At 37.2% G+C, this 22,959-nt stretch overlaps 2 protein-coding genes across 4 annotated transcripts; both read left to right on the top strand.

The window, feature by feature from the left end:
- The first annotated feature begins 10,449 nt into the window (after nt 1-10,449).
- On the top strand, nt 10,450-11,843 carry LOC112940051 (cytochrome P450 CYP72A219-like). 3 transcript variants are annotated; one of them, XR_011210823.1, is made up of 3 exons: nt 10,450-10,472; nt 10,565-10,760; nt 10,960-11,843. XR_011210823.1 is itself a non-coding variant. In XM_069287116.1 (3 exons), the coding sequence occupies exons 1-3, from the start codon at nt 10,676-10,678 to the stop codon at nt 11,166-11,168; spliced, it is 243 nt and encodes an 80-aa protein (XP_069143217.1). In that variant the 5' UTR covers nt 10,484-10,675; the 3' UTR covers nt 11,169-11,843. The 3 variants fall into 3 exon arrangements, 1 of the variants encoding a protein (XP_069143217.1); XM_069287116.1 differs by lacking the exon at nt 10,450-10,472 and having other exon boundaries at nt 10,484-10,809; nt 10,960-11,064; nt 11,165-11,843; XR_011210822.1 differs by lacking the exon at nt 10,450-10,472 and having other exon boundaries at nt 10,479-10,760.
- Nucleotides 11,844-15,204: 3,361 nt separating this feature from the next.
- On the top strand, nt 15,205-17,967 carry LOC138337021 (cytochrome P450 CYP72A219-like). Its single transcript, XM_004243209.4, has 5 exons — nt 15,205-15,852; nt 16,338-16,558; nt 16,653-16,897; nt 16,981-17,371; nt 17,451-17,967. The coding sequence occupies exons 1-5, from the start codon at nt 15,564-15,566 to the stop codon at nt 17,874-17,876; spliced, it is 1,572 nt and encodes a 523-aa protein (XP_004243257.1). The 5' UTR covers nt 15,205-15,563; the 3' UTR covers nt 17,877-17,967.
- Nucleotides 17,968-22,959: the final 4,992 nt, after the last annotated feature.

Genomic DNA, 22,959 nt, shown 5'->3' with positions numbered 1-22,959 from the left:
ACAACAGAACATATCTAACTTACATAAATATATTTCATTACATATTAATTAGAGAATAATATTTTACTACCTGAAAAAATATTATATAGAGAAGTTTATTATGAGCTGTTCACTTACTGCATCATCATTAGTTACAAAATGTCAACATTTACTCCTATATTCATATCTGTAATATAGATGGATGCAAAGAAAAGATAAAACGAAATTCTGAGTATTGTAAATTCATATGAAAATTTATGGAGATAATGTGTGAAAGGGCGATATCTATTATTAAGAATAAAGGTATAACACATAAATATATCCTTTTACTTAACCTCAAAATTTACATTTATATCCTCCAACTTTGAGTGTGCACATATAAGCACTTAACTTTGTATAAAATTGAACGAATATACACACAGTCCTATTTGTCACAATACACGTAGGACACAAATTTCCGTGTAGGATGCCATGTAGGATACATATTTAAGTGTCTACTCGTACACACCCAAAGTTGGAGGGCATAAATGTAAAATGATATTAAGTTAAAGGGCATATTTATGTATTATGCCAAGAATAAATGTCAAAATTTTACTAAATGAGACAAGTTAGATATGAATATGTTAAATTAAGGACAAAAACTTATAATGTGAATAGAAAAAAGAGAAGACATAAACATAGTAAAAAACAGAGGCGCAAACACAAAGTGAATAATACGAATAAACACTTGAATTGTACCTCGATTCATGTGACCTGGATGTATTTCATGCATTTTGCCAGATAGAATTCAAATTTCATATTTGTGTGAGATTTGAATTTGTGTGAAACAAATGTGAGATTCTCCATCTTATTTAGCTAATAGTATTCTAAAGCTAGTGATGTTGTTGAGTTAGTGCATTGTGTTGTGCGGAATTTGAGATAATACGAGAAAATATAAACGCGAAAAATAAGACAACAGATTTACGTGGTTCACCAACAAATTGGCTACGTCCACGGGAAGAGAGGGAGCAGTTTTATTATGGAGAGGCAAAAACAGAATTACAGAATAGGGTTTCCCATAGCGTCTATATATAGTGCTAAGCTACGCCCTAACAGGCTTGGGCCCAACATACAGAATCAACAGAAAATTAAGGGCCCGATTCAAGGCATTCAACAAATCTCCACCTTGACTTGAATTCTCCGAACAGATTCTTCAGACGCACTATGATAGTGCCAAGCCTCCCCCTCTTCCTCAGAGTTGCCCCGCAGGGCAATTAACAGCTTCTGATGTTGAGCAAGTCCAAACAGTGTTGAAACTTGCTCTGTGGAACCGGCTTTGTGAACATATCAGCAGGATTATCAGCAGTTCCTACTTTCTTCACCTTGATTCTCTTCTCACTTCTTAGAAAATGATACCTTACGTCAATATGCTTGGTTCTCTCATGATGGACTTGATCCTTGGCTAGACAAATTGCGCTCAAACTGTCACAATACACCGTAGCCTGATCATGATGCAGACCAAGATCACTAACCAGCCCTTTCAACCAAATCCCTTCTTTTGCAGCCTCTGTCAAGGCCATGTACTCCGCTTCCGTAGTAGACAAAGTCACTGTAGGTTGCAAAGTTGCCTTCCAACTGACGACAGATCCTCCAAGGGTAAACACATAGCCAGTCATCGATCTTCTTGTGTCAACATCTCCAGCATAGTCTGAATCAGAATAGCCAGTAACCAAGCACTGAGTATCACCTCCATAAATGAGACCAACGTCAGATGTACCTCTAAGGTACCGGAAAATTCTCTTCACAGCCTGCCAATGTTCTCTCCCTGGTTGTCCCATGAATCTGCTCACTACACTGACTGCATGTGCTAAATCTGGCCTTGTACAGACCATAGCATACATCAAACTTCCTACGGCACTGGCATAAGGGACTCGTGACATATACTCCTTCTCTTCTTCTGACTGTGGAGCGAACATGGCAGTGAGATGGATATTGGCAGCACTGGGGGTATCAATGGGCTTAGATGAAGACATGCCAAACCTCGCCAAGACCTTCTGAATGTAGCTTCTCTGTGACAAGAAAAGTTTCCTTCTCTCTCTGTCTCTAATGATCTCCATCCCTAAAATCTTCCGAGCGGCTCCCAGATCCTTCATCTCAAACTCAGCACTAAGTAAACCCTTCAGCTTCTGAATGTCATACTTCTTCTTTGCAGCTATCAACATATCATCTACATAAAGCACCAGATAGATGAATGAATCATCATTGAGCCTATTGTAGTAGACACAACAATCATATGAGCTCCGAGTATAGCCCAACTTCACCATATAGCTGTCAAACCTTTTATACCACTGCCTTGGAGACTGCTTAAGTCCATATAAGGACTTCTTCAACTTGCAGACGTGATTTTCCTTCCCTGGAACTTGGAAACCATCCGGCTGAGTCATGTATATCTCTTCCTCCAACTCTCCATGTAGAAACGCTGTCTTCACATCAAGTTGTTCAAGCTCCAGATTCTGATGTGCAACTATCGCTAGTAACACTCGGATGGAAGTATGTCTGACCACTGGTGAGAAGATCTCATTATAGTCCACTCCCTCTCTTTGGTTGAAACCTCTGGCAACAACCCTGGCTTTATACTTGACTCCTTCTGCTGGTGATATCCCTTCCTTCTTCTTGAAAACCCATTTGCAAGTAATAATCTTTCTCCCCGAAGGCTGTATGACCAGATCCCATGTCTGATTCTTGTGTAGGGACTCCATCTCATCTCCCATAGCGGCAAACCATTTTTCAGAATCAGAACTTAAAATGGCTTCTTTGTAAGTAGACGGCTCAGATGTATCTACCTCTTCAGCAACCTGCAGTGCATAACCCACCATGTCCTCAAAACCATACCTCGTAGGTGGCCGAACTCCAACCCTCCTTGGCCGATCTTGAGCTATACTCTGATGGATATCTGATGGCATAGATTCTGGAATATCAGTTTCAGTCTGTGGCTCTTGATCCTCCTCTTCAGGTTCCTTTAAATCGCTCTCGTTCTGAATGACTTGAAACTCCACCTGTTTGTCAAGACTCCCAGTTTCTGACGTAGTTGTAGGCTTCACAATGGTTCTAAGCAGAGGACTTTCATCAAAGACAACGTTCCTGCTCATAATAACCCTCTTTTCTGCTGGAGACCAGATTCTGAAACCTTTCACTCCATCTCCGTAGCCCACAAATACTCCCTTTTTAGCTCTTGGTTCTAACTTACCTTCACTGACGTGATAGTAAGCCGTACAACCAAAAGCTTTCAGATTTGAATAATCAGCAGCTTTTCCAGACCACATCTCCATAGGTGTCTTGCACTGTATACCTGTATGTGGTCCGCGGTTAATCAAGTAGCAAGCTGTACTAACCGCTTCTGCCCAGAATCTTCTATCTAGCCCAGCATTAGAGAGCATGCACCTTGCTCTCTCCAGAAGTGTTTGATTCATCCGCTCAGCTACACCGTTCTGCTGTGGTGTATTTCTGACTGTGCGATGTCGAGCAATCCCTTCATCCTTACAGAATTGATCAAATTCAGACCAACAGAATTCCAGCCCATTATCAGTTCGCAACCTCTTGATCTTCTTCCCTGTTTGATTTTCCATCAAAATTTTCCACTCCTTGAACTTCTGGAAGGCTTCACTTTTATGCTTCATCATGTACACCCAAGTCATCCTTGAGTAGTCATCAATAATGGACACAAAAAATCTGCAGCCTCCCAAAGACTCAACACGGCATGGACCCCAGCAATCAGAATGGATATAATCAAGTGTGCCTTTTGTTCTATGAATGGCCTTTGGAAACTTGTTGCGATGTAGTTTTCCAAAAACACAATGTTCACAAAACTCTAGGCTCTTAACCTTATGACCAGCAAGTAAATCCTCCTTTGACAGAATTTGCATCCCTCTTTCACCCATATGACCAAGTCTTATGTGCCATAACTTAGTCATATCCTTCTGGTGAAATTCTGACGATGCAACATGGGCTGAACCTGTAACCGTGGAACCTTGTAGAAAATACAAAGTACCACGCATGACACCTTTCAGAATCAAATTTGAACCCTTCCAGACCCGCAAGACTCCATCTTTTCCCGACCAGCTGAATCCCTTGCTGTCCAAAAGACTGAGAGATATCAGATTTTTCGTCATCAATGGAACGTGCCTGACCTCGTTCAATGTGCAGAAGCTACCGTCATGTGTCCTTATCTTGATCGAGCCTGTCCCAACCACCTTGCAGACAGAACTGTTGGCCATCGAGATGCTGCCTCCGTCTACCTGCTCATAAGTCGTGAACCACTCTCTCCTAGGACAGATGTGATAGGATGCCCCAGAATCAAGAACCCACACATCTGAATGATGAGTGTGCTCATCCGCAACTAGGGCAATATCTTCTTCAGAATTGGTGTCTTCTTCAGCAACAGCAGCAGACACTGATTGTTTTTCCGATTGCTTCTTCTTCTTCGGACAATCAAATTTCCAATGTCCCTTCTCCTTGCAGTAATTACAAACATCATCCGGCTTTGCACCCTTCGACATCGGCTTATTTTTCTTTCCGCCGTTTTTCCTTCCCTTTCTGCTACTGGTGAACAGACCGGAAGGCTGTATGTCCGTACTTGTGCCGTTAGCCTTATGCCGTAATTCCCTGCTATGAAGGGCTGATCTGACTTCTTCCAGTGACACAGTATCTTTCCCAACAATGAACGATTGAACAAAATTCTCAAACGACATTGGGAGAGATACTAACAGAATCAGGGCAGCATCTTCATCCTCGATCTTCACATCGATATTACGCAATTCTAATAACAAAGTATTCAATTGCTCTAAGTGTTCCCTGAGTTGTGTACCTTCAGCCATTCGTAAACCGAATAGACGTTGTTTCAGAAGCAGCTTGTTGGTTAGAGATTTTGTCATGTACAAACTCTCCAGCTTCAACCACAGACCAGCAGCAGTCTCTTCATCCGAGACCTCCGTGATGACGTCATCCGCGAGACACAGCATGATCGTCGAGTGCGCCTTTTCCTCCAGAATCGCCATCTCAGGAGTAACGACGGCGTTCTTGTCTTTCGACAACGGCGCCCAGAAGCCTTGCTGTTTCAACAAGGCCCGCATCTTGATCTGCCATAAACTGAAACTGTTCCTCCCTGTGAATTTGTCGATTTTCACGTTCAAAGCAGACATCTCGAATTCTCCAAGAACACCGATTAACCGAGAGGCTCTGATACCAATTTGTTGTGCGGAATTTGAGATAATACGAGAAAATATAAACGCGAAAAATAAGACAACAGATTTACGTGGTTCACCAACAAATTGGCTACGTCCACGGGAAGAGAGGGAGCAGTTTTATTATGGAGAGGCAAAAACAGAATTACAGAATAGGGTTTCCCATAGCGTCTATATATAGTGCTAAGCTACGCCCTAACAGGCTTGGGCCCAACATACAGAATCAACAGAAAATTAAGGGCCCGATTCAAGGCATTCAACACATTGTATTGTGAAGTTAGACTATTCTAATGTTACCACTTCAATTGGTATTTTTCAACAAAAGTGTCTAAAATAAGAAATTGAATGTTTAATTCACTACTACATAGTGCTATAATTAGTAAGAAAATAAATGAAAGTCACACACATAGTTCTATAACTACTTGCATTTGACTTTCATTCATTTACTTACTATTTATAGTACTATATAGTATAGTGTGTACCATCATTCGAAATTTTAGTGAAATTTTATGTATATAAATCATATGAGGTTAATTGAGAGGAAGCAGGTCATGAGATTTAAAATTCTTTTTCGTAGAGTTGTTACTTGTTAAAATGGAGATGATGAGAAGCATGATAACAACAATTTGTGTTGCAATTTTGTTGGTATACATATGGAAAGTGTTGAATTGGGCATGGTTTAAGCCAAAGTGAGAAATACTTGAGAAAGAGTGGTCTTAAGGGAAATCCATACAAATTTCTCTATGAAGATTTGAAGGAATTCAAAGAAAGTGTCATTGAAGCCAAATCTAAGCTGATCAATTTCTCCGACGATATAGCTCAAAGGCTCATCCCCTTTTTCCTTGATTCCATCAACAAAAATGGTATGTTTCTGTGTTTAGTAATGTGTATCAACTGTTTGGTAAAATGGATGAACGAATTCAGCTGAATGACACAAAATTGTCATGCAGGACGAGACACTTAAACATGCATGGTATGTTTCTATGTCGTTCAACTTTGGGTGTGCATACTGAGACACCTAAACTTGTATAAAATTAAACAAATAAGCGCACACGTCCTACGTGGTATAACACACATAGGACACCATGTATGACACAAAATTGTCATGTAGGATGCCACGTAAGATGAATGTGTCTATTGTTAATTTTATACAAGTTTACTTGTACACACCCAAAGTTGAAGGACATAGATGTCAGTTGAAGTCAAGCTGAAGAAATGTAATATGCCTTTTTTTATTTGCTTTCATTAGTGATTTTGTTGTTGAAATTTATTTATGGAAAATGCAATAAATCATACTCCCCTTTGTTCTAATTTGTGTGGTGTAGTTTGACTGGATATAAAATTTAAGAAATGTCGAACATCTTTTGTGGGTTTTTTGCCAAATAAGTGTGATCCAACGTGGATAAAATGTTGATAGAGTTATTAACTATTTCTCAAATAATGAAATGTATCATTATTTTTTGAACTGATTAAACGAAAGGTGCGACACATAAATTGAGGTAGAGAAAGTAGCAAAAACTCAAGTTTTTTTTTTAATTTTTCTAACCAAAAATTAAATTAATTACTCGCAGGTAAAAATTCTTTTATGTGGCTAGGCACATATCCAGTAGTGTTGGTCACAGATCCTGAACATGTAAAGGAGATTTTCACAAAGAATTATGTGTATCTAAAGCAAAATCATCCCAATCCAATGACCAAGTTATTGGCTTATGGTCTAGCAAATGTTGAGGGAGACAAATGGGCCAAACACAGAAAAATCATCAATCCTGTTGAATGCCTTGAATTGGGCCCTTAATTATCTGTCAATTATGTATTTTGGGCCCAAGCCTGTTAGGGCGTAGCTTAGCACTATATATAGACGCTATGGCAAACCCTATTCTGTAATTCTGTCTTTTGCCTCTCCATAATAAAACTGCTCCCCCTCTTCCCGTGGACGTAGCCAATTTATTGGTGAACCATGTAAATCTGTTGTCTTGTTTTTTGCGTTTATATTTTCTCGTATTATATCAAATTCCGCACAACAAATTGGTATCAGAGCCTCTCGGTTAATCGGTGTTCTTGGAGAATTTCGAGATGTTTGCTTTGAACGTGAAAATCGACAAATTCACAGGGAGGAACAGTTTCAGTTTATGGCAGATCAAGATGCGGGCTTTGTTGAAACAGCAAGGCTTCTGGGCGCCGTTGTCGAAAAACAAGAACGACGTCGTTACTCCTGAGATGGCGATTCTGGAGGAAAAGGCACACTCGACGATCATGCTGTGTCTCGCGGATGACGTCATCACGAAGGTCTCGGATGAAGAGACTGCTGCTGGTCGTGGTTGAAGCTGGAGAGTTTGTACATGACAAAATCTCTAACCAACAAGCTGATTCTGAAACAACGTCTATTCGGTTTACGAATGGCTGAAGGTACACAACTCAGGGAACATTTAGAGCAATTGAATACTTTGTTATTAGAATTGCGTAATATCGATGTGAAGATCGAGGATGAAGATGTTGTCCTGATTCTGTTAGTATCTCTCCCAATGTCGTTTGAGAATTTTGTTCAATCATTCATTGTTGGGAAAGATACTGTGTCGCTGAAAGAAGTCAGATCGACCCTTTATAGCAGGCAATTACGGCATAACGCTAACGGCACAAGTACGGACATACAGCCTTCCGGTCTGTTCACCAGTAGCGGAAAGGGAAGGAAAAACGGTGGAAAGAAAAATAAGCTGATGTCGAAGGGTGCAAAGCCGGATGATGTTTGTAATTACTGCAAGGAGAAGGGACATTGGAAATTGGATTGTCCGAAGAAGAAGAAGCAATCAGAAAAACAATCAGTGTCTGCTGATGTTGTTGAAGAAGGCACCAATTCTGAAGAAAACATTGCCCTAGTTGCGGATGAGCACACTCATCATTCAGATGTGTGGGTTCTCGATTCTGGGGCATCCTATCACATCTGTCCTAGGAGAGAGTGGTTCATGACTTATGAGCAGATAGACGGAGGCAGCATCTCAATGGCCAATAGTTCTGTCTGCAAGGTGGTTGGGACAGGCTCGATCAAAATAAGGACACATGACGGTAGCTTCTGCACATTGAACGAGGTCAGGCACGTTCCATTGATGACGAAAAATCTGATATCTCTCAGTCTTTTAGACAGCAAGGGATTCAGCTGGTCGGGAAAAGATGGAGTCTTGCGGGTCTGGAAGGGTTCAAATCTGATTCTGAAAGGTGTCATGCGTGGTACTTTGTATTTTCTACAAGGTTCCACGGTTACAGGTTCAACCCATGTTGCATCGTCAGAAGTTCACCAGAAGGATATGACTAAGTTATGGCACATGAGACTTGGTCATATGGGTGAAAGAGGGATCCAAATTCTGTCAAAGGAGGATCTTCTTGCTGGTCATAAGGTTAAGAGCCTAGAGTTTTGTGAACATTGTGTTTTTGGAAAACTATATCGCAACAAGTTTCCAAAGGCCATTCACAGAACAAAAGGCACACTTGATTATATCCATTCTGATTGTTGGGGTCCATGCCGTGTTGAGTCTTTGGGAGGCTGCAGATTTTTTGTGTCCATTATTGATGACTACTCAAGGATGACTTGGGTGTACATGATGAAGCATAAAAGTGAAGCTTTCCAGAAGTTCAAGGAGTGGAAAATTTTGATGGAAAATTAAACAGGGAAGAAGATCAAGAGGTTGCGAACTGATAATGGGCTGGAATTCTGCTGGTCTGAATTTGATCAATTCTGTAAGGATGAAGGGATTGCTCGACATCGTACAGTCAGAAATACACCACAACAGAACGGTGTAGCTGAGCGGATGAATCAAACACTTCTGGAGAGAGCAAGGTGCATGCTCTCTAATGCTGGGCTAGATAGAAGATTTTGGGCAGAAGCGGTTAGTACAACTTGCTACTTGATTAACCGCGGACCACACACAGGCATACAGTGCAAGACACCTATGGAGATGTGGTCAAGAAAAGCTGCTGATTATTCAAATCTGAAAGCTTTTGGTTGTACGGCTTACTATCACGTCAGTGAAGGTAAGTTAGAACCAAGAGCTAAAAAGGGAGTATTTGTGGGCTACGGAGATGGAGTGAAAGGTTTCAGAATCTGGTCTCCAGCAGAAAAGAGGGTTATTATGAGCAGGAACGTTGTCTTTGATGAAATTTCTCTGCTTAGAACCATTGTGAAGCCTACAACTACGTCAGAAACTGGGAGTCTTGATAAACAGGTGGAGTTTCAAGTCATTCAGAACGAGAGCGATTTGAAAGAACCTGAAGAGGAGGATCAAGAGCCACAGACAGAAACTGATATTCTAGAATCTATGCCATCAGATATCCATCGGAATATAGCTCAAGATCGGCCAAGGAGGGTTGGAGTTCGGCCACCTACGAGGTATGGTTTTGAGGACATGGTGGGTTATGCACTGCAGGTTGCTGAAGAGGTAGATACATCTGAGCCGTCTACTCACAAAGAAGCCATTTTAAGTCCTGATTCTGAAAAATGGTTTGCTGCTATGGGAGATGAGATGGAGTCCCTATACAAGAATCAGACATGGGATCTGCTCATACAGCCTTCGGGGAGAAAGATTATTACTTGCAAATGGGTTTTCAAGAAGAAGGAAGGGATATCACCAGCAGAAGGAGTCAAGTATAAAGCCAGGGTTGTTGCCAGAGGTTTCAACCAAAGAGAGGGAGTGGACTACAATGATATCTTCTCACAAGTGGTCAGACATACTTCCATCCGAGTGTTACTAGCGATAGTTACACATCAGAATCTGGAGCTTGAACAACTTGATGTGAAGACAACGTTTCTACATGGAGAGTTGGAGGAAGAGATATACATGACTCAGCCGGATGGTTTCCAAGTTCCAGGGAAGGAAAATCACGTCTTTTGAAACAACCTCTCAACCTTCGCTAGGTAGGTGTAAGTTTCTGTGTATACATTATCCTGCCATTCCGCTATTCCTGCCCTAAAGCAAGGGAATCCGCTCTGACCCACCACCCTGGTAGGAATTGCACAGTGGGTGAGTTATTGTTGTTGTAGTTTGATTGTTTAGAGACGTGATTAAAGAAATTAAGACTTTTGATTCTTGTAGTCTTAAACTAAATATGTGTATATTGTACCGGAATATGCTTTAAATCTTGTAGTCTGAAACCTGCCACGTGAGATATCAGAATTAAAGAATTACTATATATAGAAAGTAGCGTTCTTTTTAAACTGACTTAGAACGGAAGTAAGACAACTAATTGAATAATAGGGAGAACCGAATTTAGAATTTAGAAAAAATGGTAAATTTCCACGCGACTTAGTATTGTTTATTGAGATGCCTTAAACATTAAGAAATCCATTTATAGTTGTTCGTTTTTTCTTTTGTTTACAGCATATGCTGCCAGCATTTTATGTGAGTTGTAGTAAAATGCTAAGCAAATGAGAAGAAATTGTTCTAAAGGGAACATCATTCGAACTCGATGTATGGCCAGACCTTCAAATAATGACTAGTGAAGTCATATCTCGTACATCATTTGGGAGTAGCTATGAAGAAGGAAGAACAGTATTTGAACTTCAGAGCGAACAAGGTGAGTATGTGATCAGAATAGCGCGTTCAATTCATATACCAGGATCAAGGTACAACTATTTATGTACATCACATTTCCACGTTCGATACTTTCTTTTCTGCTTGCAAAATCTCTCTGTAATTCAATATGAAACATCTGATCCTTAACATTTTTTTTACTATAGATGTTTCTTTTAATTTGAGTAAGTTTGTTTATATAGGTTCTTGCCTACAAAAATGAACAAAAGAATGCTGAAAATCGAAAAGGAAATACAAACGACAATTAGGCGTATCATTGACAAAAGATTGAGAGCAATCGAAGGAGGGTATACTAGTAAAGATGACTTATTGGGCATATTACTCGAATCCAATATGAAAGATTAAGTGTTGAAATTGACTTGCAGCGTTTTTTTTTTTTTTTTTTAGGTAATGATGATCTTGTACGAGACGTTAAGGCTATTCCCTCCATTGCCATCATTTGGTAGAAGGTCTGAAGAGGAAGTGAAATTGGGGGAGCTCAATTTACCAGCCGGAGTGCAACTCATTATACCCGCAATCCTAGTACATTATAACAAGGAATTATGGGGTGAAGACGCGAAGGAATTCAAACCAGAACGATTCAGTGAAGGAGTGTCAAAGGCAACAAAAGGACAAGTTTCGTTTATTCCATTTGGCTGGGGACCTCGAATTTGCATCGGGCAAAACTTTGCAATGATGGAAGCAAAGACGGCGATAGCAATGATACTACAGAAGTTCTCTTTCGAACTCTCACCATCATATACACATGCTCCATTTGCAGTAGTGACTATTCATCCTCAGTATGGCGCTCCTCTGCTTATGCGCAAACTTTAAGATGATATTTTACGACATTGGTGTTGTACGTTGATCGAGATACATCATTTGAATGATCAATATACTAAATTGTTGTGAGATCGCGGAAGTCATTGTTCGAATTCAAACATTAACTGCAGTTTGGTTAATGTTATCAAAGTTTTTTAGTTTTTGATATGGTTTTTGCTCCATCTCAAATCTCCTATTTTTCTTGTTTAACATTTTGGTGGAGGACAATACTGACTTCCTTTAATTGTACTTTTTTTTCTTCAAATGGGTTGATTTTTATTTATTTTTTTCCTCCGCAATCGAGTTTATTTTTAGTGGGACATAAGTTCTTTTAGGTAGGGTGACAAATGGTTGGATCAGATCGGATTTGAATGGATTGAATATGAATTGAGCAAAAATAGTTTGGATTATAATCCATCCAAATAAAATATGGGCAAATATGGATTTGGTCAAATATGTTTGGTGAAATGGTTTCAACCTATTTTTAAAAAATTGTTTTTCAAAAAAAAAAAAAAGCAATTACCCCCTCCCTGGGGAACCCCCACCCCTTGGGCGCCCCCCACCCCCACCCCACCGCACCCCCTAGACCCCCCTCCCCCATCTTCCAACAACCTACTCCTAAATTTTTTTTGTTTTTCAAAACAAAAAGAAACAACTGTTTTTTCAAAAAAGAAATTCTTTTTTACCCCCTACCTCCCCCACACTTCCATCAATCTACTCTCAAATTAAATTTTTAAAAATATTTGTTTCTGAAAAACTAATATTAAATTTTTTATTTTTTAGCACAATTATTATATTGTGTGAAAGTGAAAGTGAAAATAAGTGATCTATTATGGGTCAAATATGAATATCCATATTTAATCAATTTTGACCATATTTGTAGAGACTCTTAAAATAGTTTGAAACTCATATTTAACCAATTAAAATATGAGTGATCGAAGCCATTAAATATGATCAAAATGGATTCATTTTATCAAGGTATAATACATATATTTGACCCTAAACTTTGCTTTAAATTTTAACTTTGACCTTCAACTTTCATAATGCACAGACACTTTAACTATCCAACTTTTAAATAAATAAACACATGAGACACCACGTAGGACAAAAAATGACATGTGAAATGCAGGACATGTGTCTATTTGTTCAACTTTATATAGTTTAAGTGTCAATTTGTGCACATCCAAAATTGAAGGGCATAAATGTGATTTGAAGTCAAGTTAAATGTCACATTTATGTACCTTTTATTAATATGAGATGAAATTGTCACCCCTACTTTCAGGGCGCAAATCATGAGATATGTAGTCATGATTCCAAATCAGTATTTGAAGGATCATGATTTGAAATCAAATCCTAAATTCTTCAAAAACAATGATTTCGAATTCCAAATGACATAATACATAAATATGTCCTTTAAATGGGTTTCGAATCACATTTATGTCCTTCAATTTTGGGTGTGCACAAGTAGACACTTAAACTTGTATAAAGTTGAACAAATAGACACACATGTCCTACATGTCATAACGTATCATTTTTTGTCATATGGGGTGTCTTACGTGTATTATGTCATGTAGGACTCATGTGTTTATTTATATAAAAGTTGGATAATTAAAGTGTCTGCTTGTGTATTATGAAAGTTGAAGGTCAAAGTTAAAATTTGAAGCCAAATTTATGGTCAAATATATGTATTATGTCATTCCAAATTGTGCTTTCAATTTATTTTTTAAAAAAAATATGAAACTGAACCCATTAAATTATATATTGTATAAGAAAAAAGACCAACCATTTTAAATTATTCAAAAAAAATGTCATGCTTGTCATGAAGAAATTGTTTGTACCATTGTGAAGGGTATTAAATAATAACTAAGTACTACTATTGTTGACTAGTGAATCTTTATAAAATTATGTGTATTTATTTATTAAAGAATATGGAGATATGTGATTTATTAATGTTACACCTTAGAATATTCAATATAAGAATATTCAATATCTTATTTATGGAATTTGATTTGCTCATTTGATAAGATTATATAAGAATTGATGAAAGTCGGATAGTTTTCACAACTTATTAAATTTTTGTGTTTATGAGGAAAAAAATACCATGTAAGAAATTCAAATTGCATTCTCACTGCCAAAATCATGGAAAAGTCTTCCAATCCATATTTTGTCAATCAATTATATATATATATATATATATATATATATATATATATATATATCAACGACAACATGGGGTATACATTTGATGGATTTTCCACAACTAACAAAAGTGTTTGTCCCAATTAGTCAAATTTGTGGACTTTTATAGGATGATTGATTGACAAAATATGGATTGGAAGACTTTTCCATGATTTATGCAATTTGAATTTCTTACATGGTATTTTTTTCCTCATAAACACATAAATTTAATATATATATATATATATATATATATATATATATATATATATATATATATATATATATATGTTGCACATTTATTTTAAACTACTTAATATACATTTTGTACTACAATCAATAAATTGTAAAGTGGTACATATATTGTTGGATTTGCTATATGTCATAACTTAAAAAATAAAATATACATAAAAAGGTAAATATACGTGTAATTCATAAGCTAATATTAGTAAATCTTTCAAATCGATACATATATTGAATCGCAACATAAATACGGTTAGAAGTCATAAAATATTTTTTTGACTCAAACAAATGAGTATTTAAAAAGTAAGAAAGATGGGGGTGAGGGGATAAGAAGTACCTGAAACAGATACTAATTTATGAATAATAAACTAATTATAAATGCATGCATAGTCATTTAACATATCTGTCAAATAATTTGACATATAATAAAATATCTAATATCATTTGAGATAATTTTTAATTTCATTTGAAAATAAGAAATATAATATTATACATGTTCTACGCCAATAAATATATAAAGTCTATATAAGTAATATCTAGTTAATTATAATCTAGACACGAACTTCTTTATATAAATAGAGAATATATTTAACTTAAAAGGAATAAAAAGAGAATACATATTAAAAGAACATTTAAAACTAATATGAAAATCACTTATAAATGGTCAACGCTATAATCACTTTACATAAAATAGTACAAACAATTCATAATTTTGTTATCATTCATATAACGTGATAAAAAATATTATTTCTAATTAATCAATCAATCAATCATAATGTCTTCGATCCAAATACAATAATAATGCTATTGCACTCAACAATTCTACAAAGATTGATGACAACTTTTCTTTAGCAGTCTATGACTATGATAAAAAAAAAATCAAAAAAGAAGAAAGAGATGATATACCAAAAATGAGAAAATGAATCTTAATTTATAAGAGAGAATTGACATATTAACATACTTTAGTAAGAAAATCAGATGAAGTTAAATTTTCATTTCTAGGTGACTTTAACTAGGAAAATATTAGGTGAGGGGAGATGAAAGGAAAAAAAATAAAAGAGACCTATCAGTTTCCTACTTAATTATGTAACCTTTAGTCTTTACCTTTGATTCATTGAACAATATCATTAAGAATCTTTTATCTTCTTGATAATAATTGTTTCTTACAATTTAATATTAGTTCACCATCAACATAAATAAATTGTAACTGAAAGAATTTGATAAATTTGATATTGCTTAATGTGTAACTCTCCCTTATAGTAATTAAAATTTACTATTTAATACTATGCCTCGTGGACACCCAACATTGACGTGACACATAAATTTTACAAGTGTTTAGATAATCATTTTTGTAAGTTAAAGTGTTCAACTGACACAATGAAGATGGATTAAGTTGTCTGGATATACATCCTCAAAATTAGAGTGTTCTATTTATCAGCTGAGTCCAAGTTAAAGTGTCAATTTATTATGATTATGACTAATATAAAAGTAGGTTCTCTTAATTAATTTTTCATATTTAGAAGAAAACAAAAGTACTTTAGAGAAGCCTTTTTATTAACTTCATATGGAGTACTTATCACTTGTGGAAGTAGAGATGATAGCAACAATTTGTGTTGCAATTTTGTTAGTAATATACACATGGAAAGTGTTGAATTGGGCATGGTTTAGGCCAAAGAAATTTGAGAAATACTTAAGAAAAAGTGGTCTTAATGGAAATCCATACAAATTACTCTATGGAGATTTGAAGGAACTCACAAATAAACTCAATGAAGCCAAGTCTAAGCCCATCAGTTTCTCTGGTGATGTACCTCAAAGGCTCATCCCTTTTTTCTGTGACTCCATCAACAAAAATGGTAAGTACAACAAACTACCAAGTTTGTTTAATCATATTCTTTTTCATGGACCAATCGTATAGTTTTTGATTTTTATACACGACTTGAATTCAGGATCTTTGTCTGATCTAATATCATGTTTAAATGTGTGAAGATAGTCCACTAGCGGTCATTTCTAGCTCGAATAATGTAATTTTGGGAGGAGTTCCGCAGTTCATATTTAGAATGTGTGATGCTAGGTTGGGGTTTGGTGAACCAACTAGTCGCTCCTCTAGTTGAAGTACCGTGACATAGTATAATTGAGTTTACGAATTCCGTATTCTTGAAAAAGCAGATTATTGAGTTCTTGATAAACTATTGATACGTATTAAATAGATTTTTAAACACAAATATAGAGTTTGAACTAAAGCTAGTACTAGTTTTGTTGAAACCGGTAGGCGATATGATCACTTACAATCTGTTTTAGTATAAGCTTTACTAACACAAAACTGATAAATACTCTGCAGGTAAAAATTCTTTTGCCTGGCTAGGTCCCAAGCCTATAGTATTCATCACAGAACCTTCACTTATAAAGAAAATTTTTGAAAAACATTATGTATATCACAAGAATAAGCATTCTAATCCATTCGCGAAGTTATTGGTTCAAGGTCTCGTTACCCTTGAGGAACAGAAATGGGCTAAGCATAGAAAAATCATCAATCCCGCCTTCCATTTTGAGAAACTAAAGGTTTATACATACTACTATATCTTTTTGTTTTTGCGTATAGCTAGTATATAGAACTCAGTGATCATGAATGAAATTAACTTTGTCTGCGTAACAGCATATGGTTCCAGCATTTTATCAGAGTTGTAGCGAAATGCTAAGGAAATGGGAGGAGGCTGTTCCAAAGGAAACATCAGCCGAGCTCGATGTATGGCCACATTTTCAACTAATGACCGGTGATGTCATTTCTCGAACTGCATTTGGGAGTAGCTATGAAGAAGGGAGAATAATATTTGAACTTCAAAAAGAACAAGCTGAGTATGTAATGGAACAAATTTTTTCGATTTATATACCAGGGTCGAGGTACGTACAATATTAAACTATTTGATCAAATTTCTTGTTCATACTTCATAGCATAGAGAAATTACTTAGATTTGTATTATAAGGTTCTTGCCTAGTAAGAAGAAGAAAAGAATGGTGGAAATCGAAAAGGAAATACAAACGACAATTAGGCGTATCATTGAGAAAAGATTGATGACGATGAAAGCAGGGGAGACTAGTAACAATAATGAAGATTTATTAGGCATATTACTTGAATCCAATACGAAAGAAATTGAACAACATGGAAACAAAGATTTTGGAATGACGATAACAGAAGTAATCGACGAGTGCAAGTTATTCTATTTTGCCGGGCAAGATACCACTTCAGTGTTGCTCGTATGGACGATGATATTACTGTGCCAACATCCAGAGTGGCAAGTACGTGCCAGAGAGGAGGTATTGAATGTATTCGGAAATGAAAAACCAGATTTTGAAGGACTAAGTCGCCTCAAAATTGTAAGTACGTTTAACAATTTCTCTCATTAGTGCACTAATTCTAATGCCAACTTATGTTATACATGTTTGTTTTTCTTAGGTGACTATGATCTTGTACGAGACGTTAAGGCTGTTCCCCCCCGCACTGTTATATGGTAGAACAAACAAAGATGAAGTCAAATTGGGTGAGCTGAGTCTGCCAGCTGAAGTACTACTCATTATACCCGCAATCCTAGTACATTATAACAAGGAATTATGGGGTGAAGACGCGAAGGAATTCAAACCAGACCGATTCAGTGAAGGAGTGTCAAAGGCAACAAACGGACAAGTCTCGTTTATTCCATTTGGTTGGGGACCCCGAATTTGCATCGGACAAAACTTTGTAATGACGGAAGCAAAGATGACAATAGCAATGATCCTACAGAAGTTCTCGTTTGAACTCTCTCCATCATATACACATGCTCCAGTTGCAGTAGTGTCTATTCATCCTCAGTATGGTGCTCCTCTGCATATGCGCAAACTTTAAGACTATTTACGGTCATTTGCATTGTACGTGTTGGGAAAGACAAGGCACTAATAAAGAATGTCTGACAGGATAACAACGGAAGAATACCCAAGTCTATACTTTCCCTTTTCGATTTGAACCAAGATAAAACAAACAACCACAAGCAATATGATAGTAAGGCAGCAAGTAATTCAACCAAACAAATATAACAAGACAATAATAAACCAATCACACAAGACACCAAGATTTACGTGGAAAACCCTTCGATGTGAAGAGTAAAAAACCACGGGACCAAAAGCTCCACTATAATCACCAAGAGTTACAATATTGTTCTCCAAAATTGGCCACAAAACAAAGTGCCAAACAACGAGCAACAACAAAATAAGATTGCACCAAATCTAGAGAATTAAAGGAGCAAAATCACCAATTTCGCAGCTACTGTTCACGACAGCAAAACTGAAGCTGCAGACCACCAAATCCAACTCTGTCAGTTCCTAATCAAAGATTGAGATGAAGATAATATGCTGTCCAAAAATCAGCTCAATCGGACAAGAAACGAAGCGGGAATCGCAATTTGAAGTTGGTTGTTATGGCTGGATTTTTGACTGCGAATTTCTCTCTTTTTTCTCTCTTTTGGCTGCTGAAAAACTCTCTAAAAAATCTGAAAATAAGACCTAAAATAGGCTTATATTTGCCTCATAAGAATGGGCTTATGGACAAAAATGGGTTGGTCCAAATTGGGCTTTTATTTATCCACATAGGAAGGGAAAAAAGACTCATAACCCAACAATTCTCCCCCTCACGACTATGTGGAGGAGACCGCCATCCCGGCGACCATGCAACAATCTTCAAACTTCCCTCTTGGCAAAGTTTTAGTCATCATATCGGAACCATTGTCATTTGTATGAATCTTTTCAAGCTCAAGCAACTTAGAATTCAACACATCTCGAATCCAATGGTATCTCACATCAATGTGTTTAGACCGACCATGGAACGTAGAATTCTTGCCAAGATGTATAGCACTTTGACTGTCACAATAAAGCACATACCTCTCTTGAGCACAACCAAGTTCCCCCAAGAATCTCTTCATCCAAAGCAATTCTTTACAAGCTTCAACGACAGCAATAATCTCAGCTTCTGTAATAGATAGAGCAACACATTTTTGCAACCTAGATTGCCAAGACACAGCTCCCCCTGCAAAAGTAACCAAGTACCCTGAAGTAGACTTGCGAGTATCAACATCACCAGCCATGTCTGAATCAGTATAACCACAAAGAATAGGCTTCCCTGTATCAAAACACAAACTCAGACTAGAAGTGCCACAAAGATATCTCATAACCCACTTCACAGCATTCCAATGTTCTCTTCCCGGATTAGAAAGAAAACGACTAACAACTCCAACAGCGTGAGCAATATCCGGTCTTGTACAAACCATCGCATACATCAAACTACCAACAGCTGAAGCATAAGGAACTTTCTTCATATCTTCCTTCTCATCATCACTAGAAGGACACTGTTTCGTGCTCAATTTGAAGTGCATAGCTAAAGGTGTACTGACAACCTTAGCTTTGTCCATGCTGAATCTGCGAAGTACTTTCTGAATGTACTTCTCTTGTGATAATACCAATTTCTTAGCCTTTCTATCACGGACAATCTGCATGCCAAGAATCTGCCTTGCTGGTCCTAAGTCTTTCATAGCAAAAGACTTACTCAACTCTTGCTTCAACTTCTGAATCCTGCAAGTATTATGACCAACAACAAGCATGTCATCAACATAAAGCAACACAATAATAAAGTCACCATCAGAGAACTTTTGCACAAAAACACAATGGTCTGAAGAAGTCTTCTTGAAGCCCTGCTGACTCATAAAAGAACCAAACTTCCTGTACCACTGCCTGGAGCTTGTTTCAAACCATACAAGCTCTTCTTCAATTTGCAAACATAATTCTCTTTACTCTTGACTTCAAAACCTTCCGGTTGCTCCATATAAATTTCTTCATCTAAGTCACCATGGAGGAAAGCAGTTTTAACATCCATTTGCTCAACCTCTAAATCTAGACTTGCAGCCAAGCCTAGAACCACACGAATGGATGACATCTTCACAACTGGAGAGAATATCTCATCAAAATCAACTCCCTTTTTCTGATTAAATCCATTGACAACTAATCTAGCTTTGTACCGTGGAACTGGATTACCATCTTCATGTTTCACCCGAAAAACCCACCTGTTTTTCAAAGCTTTTCTGTCTTTAGGTAACTTAACCAAATCAAAGGTATGATTATCATGCAAGGATTTAATCTCATCTTCCATAGCATCAAACCACCTTTCTTTTTCTTCACTTTCCATGGCCTCATCAAGACTCTCAGGTTCTCCCCCATCAGTCAAGAGTACATACTCATTGGGAGAATAACGAGATGAAGGAATTCTCTCTCTACTAGATCGTCTGAGAGAACTCTCTGGAGCATCAACAACATCATGCCGGTCATTCTGAACATGATCACCATCTTCATTCTCAACTTGATTTTCTTCATTATGAAGATTTTCTTCCGGTGCAATAGTCAAAGGAACTGGATTAACATCAACTAAGCTCTCACTACTCTAAAAATCAGCCTTGTCAGCTTTGTCAAAATCTTCAATTGTTTGGTCTTCAAAGAACACAACATCACGGCTTCTAACAAGTTTCTTCTCAAAAGGATCATAGAAACGATAGTCAAATTCATCTTGACCATAACCAATGAAGATACACTGCCTAGTTTTAACATCCAACTTTGACCTTTCATCCTTAGGAACATGTACAAAGGCTTTACACCCAAAAACTCTAAGATGATCATAAGAAGCATTCTTACCAGTCCAAACTCTGTCAGGGACATCACCATCTAAAGCAATAGCAGGAGATAAATTGATAACATAAGCAGCAGTATTAAGTGCTTCTGCCCAAAAAGAATCTGACAGCTTAGCATCTGAAAGCATACATCTAACCCTCTCAACTAGAGTTCTGTTCATCCTCTCTGCTAAACCATTTAACTGAGGAGTCTTTGGAGGAGTTTTCTGATTCCTAATACCCTGCTCTCTGCAATATCTATCAAAAGGACCAATATACTCACCACCATTATCTGAGCGGATGCATTTCAATGTCTTCCCTGTTTGTCTTTCAACCAAGGCCTGAAAACTCTTGAACACATCAAGTACTTGATCCTTGGACTTCAAAGGAAATACCCAGAGTTTGCGAGAATGATCATCAATAAAAGTCACAAAGTAAAGTGCACCACCATGAGATCTTACCTTAAAAGGACCACACAAATCAGAATGTACCAACTCCAGCAGATCAAGCTTTCTTGAAGGCGGATGACTCTGAAAAGAAACTCTTTTCTGTTTACCGGCTAAGCAATTAACACATTTCTTCAACTTTGCTTGTTTCACTCCAGAAAGCAAATTTTTCTTAGCCAAACTATCAATCCCCTTCTCGCTCATATGACTCAGCCTTCTATGCCATAACTCTGATGAAGTATCATTCTCCACCAAATTTACTGAGTCTCTGGAGATGGAGCCCTGAAATACATACAAGTTAGACAACTTGTCACCACGGGCCACAACCATCAAACCTCTAGTAAGCTTCCACTGGCCAACACCAAATGTATTAACATAACCCTCATCATCAAGATATCCCACAGAAATCAAATTCAAGCGAACATCTGGAGCATGCTTGACATTATTAAGAACTAGTTTGGAACCATTGTTACTTTCCAAACAAACTGTCCCAATGCCAATAACTTCAACTTCATGATTATTGCCCATTTTCAACGTTCCAAAATTACCTGGAGTATAAGAAGAAAATAATTCCTTCTTTGGCATGACATGAGAAGTAGCACCAGAATCCACAAACCAGCTAGACTCATCACGAATAAGATTAATGGCATTTTCATCACAAGAAACAAGAAGATCATTATTAGCAATAACAGCAACACGATTTTCATTATCGCCTTCTCTCTTTTGTTGTCTCATATCTCTCTTATGCTTGTAACAATATTTCATGATATGCCCATTCTTGTGGCAATAGTCACATGTAATATTCTTGTATTTAGACTTTGACTTGCTTCTACTTTTACCTCTATCATTCTGACCTCTGAACTTGTTTCTCCCCCTATCTTCAGTAACCAAAACATCGGAGTGTGAAGCTGAAGAAGATGAGGCTTGAGATCTTCTTCTCATTTCTTCATTCAAGACACCACTCTTAGTATATTCCATGGTTACAACACCACTTGGAGCAGAATTAGTCAAAGAAACTCGAAGAGTTTCCCAAGAGTCTGGCAGAGTATTAAGAAGCCAAAGTCCCTGTATCTCATCATCAAACTTTACACCCATTCCGGACAGCTGGTCAAGAACACCCTGAAAATCATTAATATGATCAGAAATAGGAGTGCCCTCTTTAACCTGATATTCATTAATTGTTTCAATAGGAACAACTTGTTGTTGCCAGTCTTCGAAGCATAAAGTGTCTCGAGCTTGTCCCACAAACTTTTGGCATGTGTCTCATTCACAATATGATTTCTAACATTATCTTCAACCCATTGTCTAATATAGCCACAAACCTGCAGATGCTCAAATTCCCATTCTTTATCATTCAAAGACTGAGGCTTATTAGAAGCAAACACGGGTAAATGCATCTTCTTGACAAATAGAAGATCTTTCATCTTGTCTTTCCAAATATGATAGTTACTACCAGTTAAACACACCATTTTGCTCATATTTGCATCCATCATTCAAAACGACAATCAACAATAATCAATGCTCTGATACCACTTTGTTGGGAAAGACAAGGCACTAACAAAGAATGCCTGACAGGATAACAGCGGAAGAATACCCAAGTCTATACTTTCCCTTTTCGATTTGAACCAAGAGAAAACAAACAACCACAAGCAATATGATAGTAAGGCAGCAAGTAATTCAACCAAACAAATATAACAAGACAATAATAAACCAATCACACAAGACACTAAGATTTACGTGGAAAACTCTTCGATGTGAAGAGTAAAAAACCACGGGACCAAAAGCTCCACTATAATCACCAAGAGTTACAATATTGTTCTCCAAAATTAGCCACAAA

The sequence above is a fragment of the Solanum lycopersicum genome, chromosome 7 (genome assembly GCF_036512215.1).
Source record: "Solanum lycopersicum chromosome 7, SLM_r2.1".
Lineage (NCBI taxonomy): Eukaryota > Viridiplantae > Streptophyta > Magnoliopsida > Solanales > Solanaceae > Solanum > Solanum lycopersicum.
Note: the sequence above shows the minus strand (reverse complement) of the source record. Positions and strands in the feature narration are given on the sequence as shown.